This window comes from Oncorhynchus kisutch, linkage group LG6, assembly GCF_002021735.2.
Source record: "Oncorhynchus kisutch isolate 150728-3 linkage group LG6, Okis_V2, whole genome shotgun sequence".
Lineage (NCBI taxonomy): Eukaryota > Metazoa > Chordata > Actinopteri > Salmoniformes > Salmonidae > Oncorhynchus > Oncorhynchus kisutch.
Window position 1 is genome coordinate 62813958 of NC_034179.2, and position 18656 is coordinate 62832613.

At 40.0% G+C, this 18656-nt stretch overlaps 1 protein-coding gene across 5 annotated transcripts in view; it reads right to left on the minus strand.

The window, feature by feature from the left end:
• Window positions 1-12081: 12081 nt before the first annotated feature.
• LOC109892205 (uncharacterized) overlaps window positions 12082-18656 on the minus strand; it is a 29854-nt gene continuing 23279 nt past the window's right edge. For all 5 annotated transcript variants that reach the window (XR_004210366.1, XM_031827137.1, XM_020484638.2 and 2 more), the window contains 6 exons: window positions 17221-17271; window positions 17014-17100; window positions 16809-16832; window positions 13093-13202; window positions 12956-13015; window positions 12082-12834 (listed from right to left, as the gene is read on the minus strand). Coding sequence is in view for 4 of the 5 variants with exons in the window: in XM_031827137.1 (XP_031682997.1) it covers window positions 12805-12834; window positions 12956-13015; window positions 13093-13202; window positions 16809-16832; window positions 17014-17100; window positions 17221-17271 (362 nt within the window). In the remaining variant the exon portion in view is untranslated. The remainder of the gene's footprint in view (window positions 12835-12955; window positions 13016-13092; window positions 13203-16808; window positions 16833-17013; window positions 17101-17220; window positions 17272-18656) is intronic.

Below are 18656 nucleotides of genomic sequence, written 5' to 3' on the forward strand. Positions count from 1 at the left end.
TGAATGTTAGAGCTTTCCCTTGTAGATTTTGTGGTGATGTACAGTAGTGTCCCCCTGAGTGACAGAACACTGAGCCAATCACGGCTCAACTAGAGAACATTACCAACCTCTACGCTCTGTATTTTCTGCTGGCTGCCCCACCACCACAGAAAGGACTGAGTTAGGTTGAAACACCTGCATTTTGGAACTGCCTTACTCAAGAAAGCAAAAAAAGAGACCATGTTTGTTTGCAGCTTTATTACAGAATAGAGAATAGCTGTGCTACAAGCCCAGCTTCAGACGCAATCGTTAGGCAAGGGTAATTTCAGTGTAGGAAAGGATGAAACAGCGTCTGTGCCACCAGTAAGTACAGATATTAGTATAAATCCCCTGGCACAGTCCCCGCAGCCGGAGAACTTTCTCACGGTTTCTGGAAGGAAATGTTGTAGGAACGCTCAACCGGTGTCGCTCATTCAGCCGACAGAAACTTTCAACCGGTTTTCCCCATTAAGCAGCGAGTCGGAGTCAGAGGCCGAGTCTTCTCTGGTCTCTACTCCTCCCGTTACGGGGTCTGAGACACCGAAGCTTCCCACCATTAGCTCTGACAAATTGAAAACTCTAGTCATTGGCGACTCCATTACCCGCAGTATTAGACTTAAAACGAATCATCCAGCGATCATACACTGTTTACCAGGGGGCAGGGCTACCGACGTTAAGGCTAATCTGAAGATGGTGCTGGCTAAAGCTAAAACTGGTGAGTGTAGAGAGCATATAGATATTGTTATCCACGTCGGCACCAACGATGTTAGGATGAAACAGTCAGAGATCACCAAGCGCAACATAGCTTCTGCGTGTAAATCAGCTAGAAAGATGTGTCGGCATCGAGTAATTGTCTCTGGCCCCCTCCCAGTTAGGGGGAGTGATGAGCTCTACAGCAGTCTCACAACTCAATCGCTGGTTGAAAACTGTTTTCTGCCCCTCCCAAAAGATAGAATTTGTAGATAATTGGCCCTCTTTCTGGGACTCACCCACAAACAGGACCAAGCCTGACCTGCTGAGGAGTGACGGACTCCATCCTAGCTGGAGGGGTGCTCTCATCTTATCTACCAACATAGACAGGGCTCTAACTCCTCTAGCTCCACAATGAAATAGGGTGCAGGCCAGGCAGCAGGCTGTTAGCCAGCCTGCCAGCATAGTGGAGTCTGCCACTAGCACAGTCAGTGTAGTCAGCTCAGCTATCACCATTGAGACCGTGTCTGTGCCTCGACCTAGGTTGGGCAAAACTAAACATGGCGGTGTTCGCCTTAGCAATCTCACTAGGATAAAGACCACCTCCATTCCTGTCATTATTGAAAGAGATTGTGATACCTCACATCTCAAAATAGGGCTACTTAATGTTAGATCCCTTACTTCAAAGGCAATTATAGTCAATGAACTAATCACTGATCATAATCTTGATGTGATTGGCCTGACTGAAACATGGTTTAAGCCTGATGAATTTACTGTGTTAAATGAGGCCTCACCTCCTGGCTACACTAGTGACCATAACCCCCGTGCATCCCGCAAAGGCGGAGGTGTTGCTAACCTTTATGATAGCAAATTTCAATTTACAACAAAAAAAATGACGTTTTCGTCTTTTGAGCTTCTAGTCATGAAATCTATGCAGCCTACTCAATCACTTTTTATAGCTACTGTTTACAGGCCTCCTGGGCCATATACAGCGTTCCTCATTGAGTTCCCTGAATTCTTATCGGACCTTGTAGTCATAGCAGATAATATTCTAATCTTTGGTGACTTTAATATTCACATGGAAAAGTCCACAGACCCACTCCAAAAGGCTTTCGGAGCTTTCATCGACTCAGTGGGTTTTGTCCAACATGTCTCTGGACCCACTCACTGTCACAGTCATACTCTGGACCTAGTTTTGTCCCATGGAATAAATGTTGTGGATCTTAATGTTTTTCCTCATAATCTTGGACTATCGGACCACCATTTTATTACGTTTGCAATTGCAACAAATAATCTGCTCAGACCCCAACCAAGGAACATCAAAAGTCGTGCTATAAATTCACAGACAACACAAAGATTCCTTGATGTCCTTCCAGATTCCCTCTGTCTACCCAAGGATGCCAGAGGACAAAAATCAGTTAACCACCTAACTGAGGAACTCAATTTAACCTTGCGCAATACCATAGATGCAGTTGCACCCCTAAAAACTCAAAACATTTCTCATAAGAAACTAGCTCCCTGGTACACAGAAAATACCCGAGCTCTGAAAGCAAGCTTCCAGAAAATTGGAACGGAAATGGCGCCACAACAAACTGGAAGTCTTCCGACTAGCTTGGAAAGACAGTACCGTGCAGTACCGGAGAGCCCTTACTGCTGCTTGATCATCCTATTTTTCTAACTTAATTGAGGAAAATAAGAACAATCCGAAATTCCTTTTTGATACTGTCGCAAAGCTAATTAAAAAGCAGCATTCCCCAAGAGAGGATGACTTTCACTTTAGCAGTGATAAATTCATGAACGTCTTTGAGGAAAAGATTATGATTATTAGAAAGCAAATTACGGACTCCTCTTTAAATCTGTGTATTCCTTCAAAGCTCAGTTGTCCTGAGTCTGCACAACTCTGCCAGGACCTAGGATCAAGAGAGACGCTCAAGTGTTTTAGTACTATATCTCTTGACACAATGATGAAAATAATCATGGCCTCTAAACCTTCAAGCTGCATACTGGACCCTATTCCAACTACACTACTGAAAGAGCTGCTTCCTGTGCTTGGCCCTCCTATGTTGAACATAATAAACGGCTCTCTATCCACCGGATGTGTACCAAACTCACTAAAAGTGGCAGTAATAAAGCCTCTCTTGAAAAAGCCAAACCTTGACCCAGAAAATATAAAAAACTATTGGCCTATATCGAATCTTCCATTCCTCTCAAAAATGTTAGAAAAGGCTGTTGCGCAGCAACTCACTGCCTTCCTGAAGACAAACAATGTATACGAAATGCTTCAGTCTGGTTTTAGACCCCATCATAGCACTGAGACTGCACTTGTGAAGGTGGTAAATTACATTTTAATGGCATCAGACCGAGGCTCAGCATCTGTCCTCGTGCTCCTAGACCTTAGTGCTGCTTTTGATACCATCGATCACCACATTCTTTTGGAGAGATTGGAAACCCAAATTGGTCTACACAGACAAGTTCTGGCCTGGTTTAGATCTTATCTGTCGGAAAGATATCAGTTTGTCTCTGTGAATGGTTTGTCCTCTGACAAATCAACTGTAAATTTCGGTGTTCCTCAAGGTTCCGTTTTAGGACCACTATTGTTTTCACTATATATTTTACCTCTTGGGGATGTTATTCAAAAACATAATGTTAACTTTCACTGCTATGCGGATGACACACAGCTGTACATTTCAATGAAACATGGTGAAGCCCCAAAATTGCCATTGCTAGAAGCATGTGGAAGTGGATGGCTGCAAACTTTCTACTTTTAAATTCGGACAAAACAGAGATGCTTGTTCTAGGTCCCAAGAAACAAAGAGATCTTCTGTTGAATCTGATAATTAATCTTAATGGATGTACAGTCGTCTCAAATAAAATTGTGAAGGACCTCGGCGTTACTCTGGAACCTGATCTCTCTTTTGAAGAACATATCAAGACCATTTCAAGGACAGCTTTTTTCCATCTACGTAACATTGCAAAAATCCGAAAATTTCCAAAAATGATGCAGAAAAATTAATCCATGATTTTGTCACATCTAGGTTAGACTACTGCAATGCTCTACTTTCCGGCTACCCGGATAAAGCACAAAATAAACTTCAGTTAGTGCTAAATACGGCTGCTAGAATCCTGACTAGAACCCCAAAAAATGATCATGTTACTCCAGTGCTAGCCTCCCTACACTGGCTTCCTGTCAAAGCAAGGGCTGATTTCAAGGTTTTACTGCTAACCTACAAAGCATTACATGGGCATGCTCCTACCTATCTCTCTGATTTGGTCCTGCCGTGCATGCATACACGTACGCTACGGTCACAAGACACAGGCCTCCTAATTGTCCCTAGAATTTCTAAGCAAACAGCTGGAGGCAGGGCTTTCTCCTATAGAGCTCCATTTTTATGGAACGGTCTGCTTACCCATGTCAGAGACGCAAACTCGGTCTCAACCTTTAAGTCTTTACTGAAGACTCATCTCTTCAGTGGGTCATATGATTGATTGTAGTTTGGCCCAGGAGTGGGAGGGTGAACGGAAATGGTCTGGAGCAACGAACCGCCCTTGCTGTCTCTGCCTGTCCGGTTCCCCTCTTTCCACTGGGATTCTCTCTTTCTTTCTCTCTCTCTGAGGACCTGAGCCCTAGGACCATGTCCCAGGACTACCTGACATGATGACTCCTTGCTGTCCCCAGTCCACCTGGCCGTGCTGCTGCTCCAGTTTCAACTCTTCTGCCTTATTATTATTCCACCATGCTGGTCATTTATGAACATTTGAACATCTTGGCCATGTTCTGTTATAATCTCCACCCGGCACAGCCAAAAGAGGACTGGCCACCCCACATGTGCTCTCTCTAATTCTCTCTTTCTTTCTCTCTCTCGGAGGACCTGAGCCCTAGGACCATGCCCCAGGACTACCTGACATGATGACTCCTTGCTGTCCCCAGTCCACCTGGCCGTGCTGTTGCTCCAGTTTCAACTGTTCTGCCTTATTATTATTCGACCATGCTGGTCATTTATGAACATTTGAACATCTTGGCCATGTTCTGTTATAATCTCCACCTGGCACAGCCAGAAGAGGACTGGCCACCCCACATAGCCTGGTTCCTCTCTAGGTTTCTTCCTAGGTTTTGGCCTTTCTAGGGAGTTTTTCCTAGCCACCGTGCTTCTACATCTGCATTGCTTGCTGTTTGGGGTTTTAGGCTGGGTTTCTGTACAGCACTTTGAGATATCAGCTGATGTACGAAGGGCTATATAAATACATTTGATTTGATTTGATTTTGCCATGGAGTAATGCTGTTAGGGACCGTATAGGATGAATCACAATAATTGTTTCCTTGATTAACATTTTATTTTTGTAATGTCAGGTTATATTCCTTAGTAGGACGTGCCTACATTATTAAACATATTATTTGTTAATTGTGAAAATAAAGTAAGATAAGCAAGAATTTGTAATATATTTTTTTTTTGGGGGGGGGGAATAACTGTATACAGTATACAGTATACAGTATACAATGACTTGGAAATGCTTTTGGTTGTTGATCTGCTTCTGTTCTGTAGGTGGCACAGTGTGCACTTTTCAAAGGATGAGTCCCAATCTCTCAAAGACCCTAGGATCCAGGTGGACAGTGTTGGTATGCCAGTCACTGGGACTGGCAAGTTTTAGGAGGTAGTGGAGAACAATTGGAGGTTTAGTCAGTAGCTGTGCAAATATCATGGTACAGCTATATGGACACTCAATCATCATCGTACATTTTGTGACGTTACAGCCTTATTCTAAAATTGATTCAATTGTTTTTTCCCCCTCATCAATCTACACACAATACCCCATAATGACAAAGCGAAAACAGGTTTGTAGAAACTTTTTATAAAAAATACAAAACAGAAATACCTTATTTACATAAGTATTCAGACCCTTTGCTATGAGACTTGAAATTGAGCTCAGGTGCATCCTGTTTCCATTGCCCATCCTTGAGATGTTTCTACAACTTGATTAGAGTCCACCTGTGGTAAATTCAATTGATCGGACATGATTTGGAAAGGCACACACCTGTCTATATAAGGTCCCACAGTTGACAGTGCATGTCAGAGCAAAAACCAAGCCATGAGGTCGAAGAAATTGTCCATAGAGCTCAGAGACAGGATTGCGTCAAGGTACAGATCAGTCACCCAACAATATTTTAAAAGAGGAAGGAATGTGCTATAAGCATATGTTTTCGTTTCATTCTTCATCTCCACTAACCAAAGATAATTGTAAGGATTTTTTTTATTTTAATAATGTAAAATTAACATCTGTACTGAAAGGCTCATGTGAAGACCAAATTATAGAGAAGGAACTTCTTGATGCAATGAAAGCCTTTAAGTCTGGGAAAACTCCAGGGCTGGATGGCATACCAGTTGAGTTATATCAAACCTTTTTTTTTATGTACTCTGAGGACCGTTATTAGCATTTTTTTAACCACTCCTATAAAAATTGTAGACTATCTAATACTCAACAAGAAGGTCTGATTTCACTATTACTGAAACAGGACCTAGATGGTAAATATAAAGATCCAGTCCATTTAAAAAGAATTGGAGGCCCCTTACACTTCAGTGTTGTGATGCAAAAAATTCGAGCAAAATGTATAGCGCATTGAATTAATACGATATTGTCGGATATAATTCACCCTAATCAGAAAGTAAAAAAATAAAAAACATTGACAATACATTGGAGATAATATAAGACTGGAACACAATAGAAGACTATGAAAAATCTGAGAAACCAGGCCTGGTATTCATAGCTGATTTTGAAAAGGCTTTTGATAAAGTGCGACTGGAATTTATATATACATGTCTGGATTATTTTAATTTTGGAGAATCTCTTATACAATGGTTTAAAGTTATGTATAGTAACCCTGGATGTAAAATAGTAAATAATGGCTACATCTCAGAAAGATTTAAACTGTCAAGAGGAGTAAAACCAGGTTGTCCACTATCTGCATATCTATTTATTATGGCCATCAAAATGTTAGCTATTCAAATCAGATCCAACAATAATATCAAGGGGCATAAAATTCCAGGGCTTAAAAACGAAGGTGTCATTGTACCCTACTGATTCATATTTTCTTTTAAAGCCACAATTTGAATCCCTCCACAGCCTCATAGAGGATCTAGATTATTTTTCTAACCTCTCTGGATTACAACTCAACTGAACTATGATAACTGAACTATGATAATATATTACATATTGGATCACAAAAAAATACAACTTTTAAATTACCGTGTAGTTTACCAATTAAAATGGTCTGGTGTTGAAGTGGGCATACCAGGTATAATCCCCATGATACTCGAAAAATTCACCCTGATTAACTCTTTAGTCATATCCCAGTTCACCTACTTGCTTATGGCCCTACCTACACCTAACGACTTGTTAAAATATATATATATATATGATCCAAAAATATTCAATTTTATTTGGAATGGCAAACCAGACAAAATTAAACAGTCCTATTTATATAATGAATATGAATTCGGAGGGCAGAAATGATTAAATATTAAAGCATTAGACCTCTCAATAAAGGCCGCAGTCATACAAAAGCTACACTTAAATCCAAACTGGTTCTCTAGCAGATTAGTAACAATGGCTTTTTCCCTTTATTCAGATTACAATCTCTCACTTTCCGTTATTTGAAAATGAAATCATCTCCAAATTGTTATCTATTTTTTTAAAAGTTGGTTGCAATTTCAGTTTAAGCTACCAGAAAAATGAACAGAACAAATATTACAAGATATATTGTGGTTAAACTCAAATATAATAATTGATTTAAAAATAATAAAAAATAAAAAACGTTATCAACTTTGTAAATTATATCATGAATAGGACTGGTGGAGTTATGTCAAACATGCAGCTAACAAAATATATGGAAATGTCTGTCCTATCCAAAATTACAACCAACCAATTTCAGCATTTCAGCAACAAAAAAAAAGAGGCAATGGCGTTAAAGACCAAAACTGGTTAAAGAAAACTGTGATAAATAAAAAAGTATACTAGCTTCATTTAAGGACCAAGAAAATGTACAGCTGTGCCATACAGGTTGTAAATAGTTGGGAAGAGATTTTCGAATTGCCGATTCCATGGCACATTGTTTATGAACTGGTACACAAATAAACATCGGTTTCAAACCTTTATATCCTTCAGTTTGCTGCCTTATGACTGGTTTCACATTTGTATTTACAATTCCCTTATCCAAAAGGATTAATCATTTACCTAGCTCTTATCAAGTTGTAAATTACAGTGCATGGAGAATGATGTTATTTCTATCGGGAAAAATAAAGTTCCACTTGGAACCGGTAGGTTCACTAGGCCTTATTCATGGTTTCCTCGCGCGTAAAGGTGGTAGAATTATGATGGTATTAATTAAAGGTCGGAATACGGCATATCTGTGGATACACCTCCGCCACAACTTCATTCATTCGATCGCCACCCAAAACGAATCGCAGGTGAATAGCACGCTATTCTCATGCTTAAATTCAAGGTCGGAATACGCATGGCGAGAAAAGTGGAAATCGACTGGCACTCTCCTCCGTTGTATTGGCAAATGTCCAGTCACTCGATGGAGAGCTTTGTTCGAGAGTCTCCTATCAGAAAATCTTCTATATTATTTACCTTGCAGAAACTTGGCTGGCTCAATCTATGAACATAGAACTCATATGGCCTAAAACCAACACAGTTACAATACCAGAGCTTGTGTTTACATCTTGTAAAATCCCAAGAGTAAACAGTACTGCGAGGAGCACGTTTTTCTATACAGGCATTTGTCTGTGTAATAGCCTCCACATTGAGATCAAGCAAATAAAAAGTAGAAATAGATTTAAAAAGAAGGTCATGGTTTTCATTTGGACAAGGCTGAATATAGCTCTAAGCTTAGTCCTGGAGTTAAAAGCATGCTCAATGGAGAATATCCACGGAAGTAAATGTTTAGTCTTGGATTAGACTTAATCTGTGTCAGGGAAACCAGACCAGAAAGTATGTTATTAAACAGATCGTGTGTATAAAACACGTATTAACAAGCTTTTTTAGATGTAAAGATTCTTTACAAATTGGATACAGCACAACAATAATGTCCCCTTTCAATAAATCATTGTTGGGGCTTTTGAGTCCCACCCATAAAAATATGTCTTGGGATAACACTGATAAGGAAAAAACAACATCTCTCACTGTACCAAAAGAGAACATAGGTCATTTAAACAGTGTTCACACACACACACCCACTCTGTACAGTCTCTGCAACACATAGACATGGTACAGAAGTTTTATGTTGTTAGTAATGCTCATCACAAGGTGCAGATATCAAAGCAAATAGTTAAATATTTTAAAAAGTGTATATATATATATATATATATATATATATATATATATATATATATATATATATATATACACACTACAGTTCAAAAGTTTGGGGTCACTTAGAAATGTCCTTGTTTTTGTCCATTAGAAAAACATAAAATTGATCAGAAATACAGTGTAGACATTAGTAATGTTGTAAATGACTATTGCAGCTGGAAATTGCTGATTTTTAATCGAATATATACATAAGCGTATAGAGGTCCATTATCAGCAACCATGTTCAAATGGCACGTTGTGTTAGCTAATCCAAGTTTATCATTTTAAAAGGATAATTGATCATTAGAAAACCCATTTGCAATTATGTTGGCACAAGCTGAAAACTGTTTTTTCTGATATAAGAAGCAATAAAACTGGCCTTTAGGCTAGTTGAGTATCTGGAGCATCAGCATTTGTGGGTTTGATTACGGGCTAAAAATGGGCAGAAACAAAGAACTTTCTTCTGAAAGTCATCAGTCTACTCTTGTTCTGCGAAATTAAGGCTATTCCAATTCCATGAGAAATTGCCAAGAAACTGAAGATCTCATGTAACGCTGTGTACTACTCCCCTTCACAGAACAGCCTAACTGTCTCTAACCAGAATAGAAAGAGGAGTGGGAGGCCCCGGTGCACAACTGAGCAAGAGGACAAGTACATTAGAGTGTCTAGTTTGAGAAACAGACGCCTCCCAAGTCCTCAACTGCTTCATTAAATATTACCTGCAAAACACTAGTCTCAACGTCAACAGTGAAAAGGCGACTCCGGGATGCTGGCCTTCTAGGGAGAGTTGCAAAGAAAAAGCCATATCTCAGACTGGCCAATAAAAATAAAAGATTAAGATGGGCAAAATAACACAGACACTGGACAAGGTAAGATTGAAAAAAAGTATTATGGACAGACGAATCTAAGTATGAGGTGTTCGGATCACAAAGAAGAACATTTGTGAGACGCAGAATTTTTTAAAAGATGCTGGAGGAGTGCTTGACGCCATCTGTCAAGCATGGTGGAGGCAATGTGATGGTCTGGGGGTGCTTTGGTGGTGGTAAAGTAGGTGTTTTGTAAAGGGGAAAAGGGTTCTTGAAGAAGTAAATCTATCACTCCATTTTGCAACGCCATGCCATACCCTGTGGACGGCGCTTAGTTGGAGCCAATTTCAATGACTCAAAGCACAGTCACCGGATATCAACCCTATTGAGCTGTTGTGAGAGCAGCTTGACCGTATGTAAGAAGTGACCATCAACCAGTCCAACTTGTGGGAGTTGCTTCAGGAAGCACGGGGTGAAATCTCTTCAGATTACCTCAACAAATTGACAACTAGAATGCCAAAGGTCTGCAAGGCTGTAATTGCTGCAAATGGAGGATTCTTTGATGAAAGCAAAGAACACAATTATTATTTCAACGAAACATCATTATTTATAACCTTGTCAACATCTTGACTATATTTACTATTCATTTTGCAACTCATTTCATGTATGTTTTCATGGAAAATAAGGACATTTCTAAGTGACCCCAAACGTTTAAACGGTAGTGTTTTTACAGTACCAGTCAAAAGTTTGGACACACATAGTCATTCAAGGGTTTTCCTTTATTTTTACTATTTTCTACATTGTAGAATAATCGTGAAGACATCAAAACTATGAAATAACACATATGGAATAAATGAAGTAACCAAAAAAGTGTTAAACAAATTCAAAAAGCATTTTATATTTGAGATTCTTCAAAGTAGCCACCCTTGGCCTTAATTACAGCTTTGCACACTCTTGACATTCTCTCACAACCAGCTACATGAGGTAGTTACCTGGAATGCATTTCAATGAAAAGGTGTGCCTTGTTAAAAGTTCATTTGTGGAACTTCTTTCCTTCTTAGCATGTTTGAGACAAGCAGTTGTGTTGTGACAAGGTAGGGGTGGTATACAGATGATAGCCCTATTTGGTAAATAAATTGCTCAAATAAGCAAAGAGAAAAGACATGAAGGTCAGTCAATCCGGAACATTTCAAGAACTTTTAAAGTTTCTTCAAGTGCAGTCGCAAAAACCATCAGCACTATGATGAAACTGGCTCTCACAAGGACCGCCACAGGAAAGGAAGACCCAGAGTTACCTCTGCTGCAGAGGATAAGTTAGAGTTAACTGCACCTCAGATTGCAGCCCACAAAAAAATGCTTCACAGAGTTCAAGTAACAGACATATCTCAACTTCAACTGTTCAGAGGAGACTGCGTGAATCAGGCCTTCATGGTCTAATTGCTGCAAAGAAACACCTACTAAAGGACACAAATAATAAGAAGAGACTTGCTTGTGCCAAGAAACATGAACAATGGACAATATGCTGGTGGTAATCGGTCCTTTGGTCTGATGAGTCCAAATTTGACATTTTTGGTTCCAACCGCCGTGTCTTTGTGAGACACAGAGTAGGTGAACGGATGATCTCCGCATGTGTGATTCCCACCGCGAAGCATGGAGGAGGTGGTGTGATGGTGCTTTGCTGGTGACACTGCCTGCGATTTATTTAAAATTCAAGGCACCGTTAACCAGCATGGCTACCACAGCATTCTGCAGCGATATGCCATCCCATCTGGTTTGCTCTTAGTGGGACTATCATTTGTTTTTCAACAGGACAATGACCCAACACACTTCCAGGTGGGGTAAGGGATATTGACCAAGGAGAGTGATGGTGTATTGCATCAGATGACCTAGCCTCCACAATCACCAACCTCAACCCAATTGAGATGGTTTGGGATGAGTTGGACCGCAGAGTGAAGGAAAAGCAGCCAACAAGTGCTCAGCATATGTGAGATCTCCTTCAAGACGGTTGGAAAAGCATTCCTCATGGAGCTGGTTGAGAGAATGCCAAGACTGTACAAAGCTGTCATCAAGGCAAAGGGTGGCTACTTTGAAGAATCTCAAATACAGAACATATTTTGATTTGGTTAACACTTCTTTGGGTACTACATGATTCCATATGTGTTGTTTCATAGTGTTGATGTCTTCACTATTATTCTACAATGTAATTTTTTAAAAAAAAAAATTTATTAGTAGGTGTGTCCAAAATTTGACTGGTACTCTAAATATATACACACTTTGTACATAAAATGGTCTTCACTTTATTTATTTCATCTTTTTTTCTTCACTGATTTACTCCTTTGATATTTCTCTTTCCCTATGCGTCATAAAATCGCCTTTCATCAAGTAACACAGCCACATCATCCAAACACAGTCAGAAATGGATGCAGGCTTTGTTCGTAAAGTATTGTACTTCAGCAAAGTACAATAATACTCAATATCGGACCATCTTAGTTATAATGTACGTCCCTAAAGGGTTCATCTTGTTGTTCATCTCACTGTTTTCTTCCCATTCACATCAACATATTATCTTTGGGCTGAACGGACAGCTGAAGGCAGGGGGTGACATTCAAGACCACCGTGTTCCCTTAATCCATGTCTTGTTCTTTAGAGACTCTTGACAGACGGACATTTATTAATTCTCCCATTCTCCTCATTAAAACACACGGAGGGGAGATTTTATTAATGTCTGCAATAGTAACTCCAGAATCCCAGTGGCAGGAGAAGAGTTGTGGCCTCAGCCCTGGAATTGTGAAGCGTGTGTGTGAGAGAGAGCGAGAGAGAGAGAGAGAGAGGCAGGCAGGACTGTTGGCTCCTTTTCTTTGGCTCAGGATATATATTTGTCCATTGAAAGCGAGGGGCAAATGGTGGCAGATGGAAGAGAGCTGGATTATTCCACTGAACGGGGTCAGTGCTGCAGAGCATCTCCGTTGTCGTTCTGAGAGAGAGTGACAGAGAGACAGAGAGAGACTTTGTTGACTACATGCAAATCCAAACGCTCTTGGGTTCGATTGAAGAGTGCTCTAAGTAATCGATCTGTAGCATTCTGAGAACATTACCTGCATCAGATGATTTACCTCTACTGCGTTCAATACTGTCAGTTCAGGCATGGCAAGAGACTGAAAAATACAAGAAGCACTTTAGCCACAGAAAGCACACACTCATGCACGCGCGCACACACACACACCACACTCACCACGCCCTCATGCTGGTGTCTCCCCCGGGTCCGCAAGATGACAACACCCAAAAGGAGGATATTAGCTATCAGAGAGATAGCTAACAATGTACTGACTGATATGACCTTCCCTAGGAGAGAGCACAGAGGAGAGAGATGAGTATACAGTATCTATCTATTTATAGTATCTTAGTATGTACAGTGCATTCGGAAAGTATTCAGACCCTTTGCTATGAGACTCGTATTTGAGCTCCGGTGCATCCTGTTTCCATTGATCATCCTTAAGATGTTTATACAACTTGATTGGAGTCCACCTGCGGTAAATTAAATTAATTGGACATAATTTGGAAAGGCACACACCTGTCTATATAAGGTCCCACAGTTGACAGTGCATGTCAGAGCAAAAACCCAGCCATGAGGTCAAAGAAATTGCCCATAGAGCTCCGAAACAGGATTGTGTCGAGGCACAGATCTGGGGAAGGGTACCGAAACATTTCTGCATCATTGAAGGTGCCCAAGAACACAGTTGCCTCCATCATTCTTAAACGGAAGAAGTTTGGAAACACCAAGACTCTTCCTAGAGCTGGCCGCTTGGCCAAAATGAGCAATCGGGGGTGAACCCAAGAACCCGATGGTCACTCTGACAGAGCTCCAGGGTTCCTCTGTGGAGATAGGAGAACCTTCCAGATGGACAACCATCTCTGCAGCACTCCACCAATCAGGCCTATATGGCAGTGGCCAGATGGAAGCCACTCCTCAGCTAATGACACATGACAGCCTGCTTGGAGTTTGCCAAAAGGCACCTAAACACTCTCAGACCATGAGAAACAAGATTCTCTGGTTTGCTGAAACTAAGATTGAAATCTTTGGCCTGAATGCGCCACATCTGGAGGAAACCTGGCAACATCCCCACAGCATCATGCTGCGGGGATGGTTTTCAGCGATAGGGACTGGGGGACTAGTCAGGATCGAGGGAAAGATGAACGGAGCAGAGCACAAAGAGCTCCTTGATGAAAACCTGCTCCAGGTGCTCAGGACCTCAGACTGGGGGGTGAAGGACCTGAACCTGTTCAAACATCACCGGAGAGACCTGAAAATAACTGTGTAGCGACGCTCCCCATCCAACCTGACAGAGCTTGAGAGGATCTGCAGAGAAGAATGGGAGAAACTCCCCAAATACGGGGGGGCCAAGCTTGTAGCGTTATACCCAAGAAGACTCAAGGCTGTAATCTCTGACAAAAGTGCTTCAACAAAGTACTGAGTAAAGGATCTGAATACTTTCCGAATGCACAGTACCTACAGTATCTTAGTATCTATCTACAGTATCTTAGTATCCATCTACAGTATCTATCTACAGTACCTTAGTATCTATCTAGAGTATCTTAGTATCTATCTACAATATCTATCTACTGTACCTTAGTATCATTCTACAGTATCTATCTAATGTACCTTAGTATCTGTCTACAGTATCTATCTACAGTATCTTAGTATCTATCAACAGTATCTATCTACTGTACCTTAGTATCCATCTACAGTATCTATCAACAGTATCTTAGTATCTATCAACAGTATCTATCTACTGTACCTTAGTATCTATCGACAGTATCTATCTACTGTACCTTAGTATCCGTCTCCAGTATCCATCTACAGTATCTTAGTATCTATCTACAATATCTATCTATAGTATCTTAGTATCTATCTACAGTATCTTAGTATCTATCTACAGTATCTATCTACAGTATCTTAGTATCTATCTATAGTATCTTAGTATCTATCTACAATAGCTATCTATAGTATCTTAGTATCTATCTACAGTATCTTAGTATCCATCTATAGTATCTGAGTTTCTATCTACAGTATCTATCTCTAGTATCTTAGTATCTATCTTCAGTATCTTAGTATCTATCTACAGTATATATCTACAGTATCTATCTACAGTATCTTAGTATCTATCTATAGTATCTTAGTATATATCTACAGTATATATCTATAGTATCTACAGTATCTACCTATAGTATCTTAGTATCTATCTACAGTATCTTAGTATCCATCTACATTATCCATCTACAGTATCTTAGTTTCTATCTACAGTATCTATCTATAGTATCTTAGTATCTATCTACAGTAACTATCTATAGTATCTTAGTATCTATCTACAGTATCTATCTATAGTATCTTAGTATTTATCTACAGTATCTATCTACAGTATCTTAGTATCTATCTACAGTATCTGTCTATAGTATCTTAGTATCTATATATAGTATATATCTACAGAATCTTAGTATCTATCTACAGTATCTATCTATAGTACCTTAGTATATATCTACAGTATCTATCTACAGTATCTTAGTATCTATCTACAGTATTTTAGTATCTATCTATAGTATCTTAGTATCTATCTATAGTACCTCAGTATCTATCTACAGTACCTCAGTATCTATCTACAGTATCTTAGTATCCATCTACAGTATCTATCTACAGTATCTTAGTATCCATCTACAGTATCTATCTATAGTATCTTAGTATCTATCTATAGTATCTTAGTATCTATCTACCGTTTCTTAGTATCTATCTACAGTATATATCTACAGTATCTTAGTATCCATCTACAGTATCTATCTATAGTATCTTAGTATCTATCTATAGTATCTTAGTATCTATATACAGTTTCTTAGTATCTATCTACAGTATATATCTACAGTATCTATCTACAGTATCTTAGTATATATCTACAGTATATATCTATAGTATCTTAGTATCTACAGTATCTACCTATAGTATCTTAGTATCTATCTACAGTATCTTAGTATCCATCTACAGTATCTATCTATAGTATCTTAGTATCTATCTATAGTATCTTAGTATCTATCTACAGTATCTATCCATCTACAGTATATATTTACAGTGTCTATCTATAGTATCTTAGTATATATCTACAGTATGTCATGTATTGTCATATTATGTCTTGTTCCTGTTCTTTCTCTTCACTCCGTTTCCCTCTGCTGGTTGTATTTGGTTACCTTCTCTTCCTCTCCTTCCCCCAGCTGTTCCTCATCTTCTCTAACTACCTCGTTCACTCTTTTCCCACCTGTTCCCTTTTTCCCTCTGATTAGGTCTCTATTTCTCTCTCTGTTCCTGCTTCTTTCTTTGTCAGATTCTCGTTTGAGTTTCTCATGCCAGAACCAAACTATCGTCTTGTTTGCTTCACCCTTGTCCCATCCTGTCGGAATCTGCCTGTTCTTCTGATGCTACGTGTGATCAGGTACCTCTGTCCGCTACGACCCGCGCCTACCCAGAGAGACCAGCAGTCTGTCGCCGCAACCCAGCTATTCTCCTCTGCTGCTAAGAAGGGGACTCTTTTGTAAATATCAGAAGGACTTTCTGTTTCATTTGTCGCCCTCTCTGAGGGTTGTCTATTTTGCCATTTTCTACATCTGAAGAGGATCTATGTCTTCCCTGTGTTTTTACATTAAAGGACTCTGTTTTTGTTAAACCGCTTTTGGGTCCTCACTCAAGTTCACAACACAGTATCTATCTACAGAATCTTAGTATCTATCTATAGTACCTTAGTATGTATCTATCTACAGTATCTCTCATTAGATCTACACTATATATACAAAAGTATGTGGCTGACTGGAAGCATGTCCCCGCAGCAATGTTCCATAGCAGCAGGGGGGGGGGGGGTCCACATACTTTTGGTAATGTTACATATCTATAAACAAGGCTAAAACACTTACTTTGTAATCGCTGCTCTTGTGACTCTAGAAAGAAAGGAAAGCGATAATATCATGTCATAATGCACCAGATTATTCATTTGGATTCAAAATCTGAGAAGTAGTAAGCGGAGGTTTTAACTTGGCTGGCACAAGGTCAGACATTCTTCACACTAACTGAGCTCTAATAATCATTAAAGGATTAAGCAAACATTGCAAAGTGTCCTACCCATGTTGCTGTTTGATATCGTTGACAATGTTAATGATGATGGTGGTGGTGTTGTTGATGATGACGTTTTGGGCGGGATCGATGTTTCTAAAACAAATGTCCGAAAAAAGATTGACTTTCATCCAAAAAATTTTTTTATCAACATTATTAATTCAGATTTTTAATAAAAAAAGGTACATCATTGTATGACAAAATAGAGATGCTTACTGTAATTTATGGTGGGTAACGTGGTTGTATATATTGTTGGAGTTTTTGTATCTAAAAAGATGTAAAGAAAAAGGTTTGTATACTGAAATAAAAACATAAACGCAACATGCAACAATTTTCATTGACTTTAATGAGTTACAGTTCAAACGAGGATATCAGCCAATTGAAATAAATTTGTTAAGCCCTGATCTATAGATTTCACAACTGGTCGCCATGGTATGTCTATGCATTCTAATTGCCAATTGCCATAAAATGCAATTGTGTTCATTGTCCATAGCTAATGCCTGCCTATACCATAACCCCACACAATGCCATACACGTGTCTGCGGTTGTGAAGCCGGTTGGACATACTGTCAAATTCTCTGAAATGACATTGGAAGCGACTTATGGTAGAGAAATGGACATTCAATTCTCTGGCAAAAGCTCTGGTGGAGTCAGCAGGCCAACTGCACGCTCCCTCAAAACTTGACATCTTTGGCATTGTGTTGTACGACAAAACTGCACATTTTATTTCAGCTCATGAAACATGGGACCAACACTTGGCATGTTGCGTTTATATTCTGGTTCAGTGACATTATTTCCTTGGAGACTGAGATCAGACTTAGCAGGAAATATCAAAAAAATTGACCTCCACGCACACACACCCCAATGTCCTCAGATTCCATACCCATTGCTTACACACACACACACACACACACACACACACACACACACACACACACACACACACACACACACACACACACACACACACACACACACACACACACACACACACACACACACACACACACACACAATGACAGTACACACACATAGTGGCGGGCCCTCTGGCCACAGAAGCAGTGAAGAATTCCCAGCCCAGCCAAGAGAATACTGTAACTAACCAGAGAGAGAGCGATGTATGTGACAGGATGAGGATGGCATGATGGTTAACATTACAGTTCTTTGATAATGTTTGGCCCCTGGACGTCACACACACCCCAATGTCCACAGATTCCCACCCATTGCTTCCATACACACACACAATGACAGTACACACACATAGTGGCGGGCCCTCTGGCCATGAAAACAGTGAAGAATTCCCAGCCCAGCCAAGAGAATACTGTAACTAACCAGAGAGAGAGCGAGACAGAGAGAGAGCAAAGAGAGAGAGAGAGTGAGAGCGAGAGAGACAGCAGGAAGACAGACAGACAGAAAGAGAGCAGGCAGACAGAGAGAGAAAGAGATAGCAGGCAGACAGAGAGCGCAGGCAGACAGAGTGAGAGACACAGTGAGCATAGCCTTGCTATTGAGAAAGGCCGCTGTAGATAGACCTGGCTCTCAAGAGTAGACAGGCTATTTGTAAACTGCGCAACAAATTGAGGTGGTAACTGAGCTGCACTTCCTAACCTCCTGCCTAATGTAGGACCATAATAGAGACACATAACTCCCTC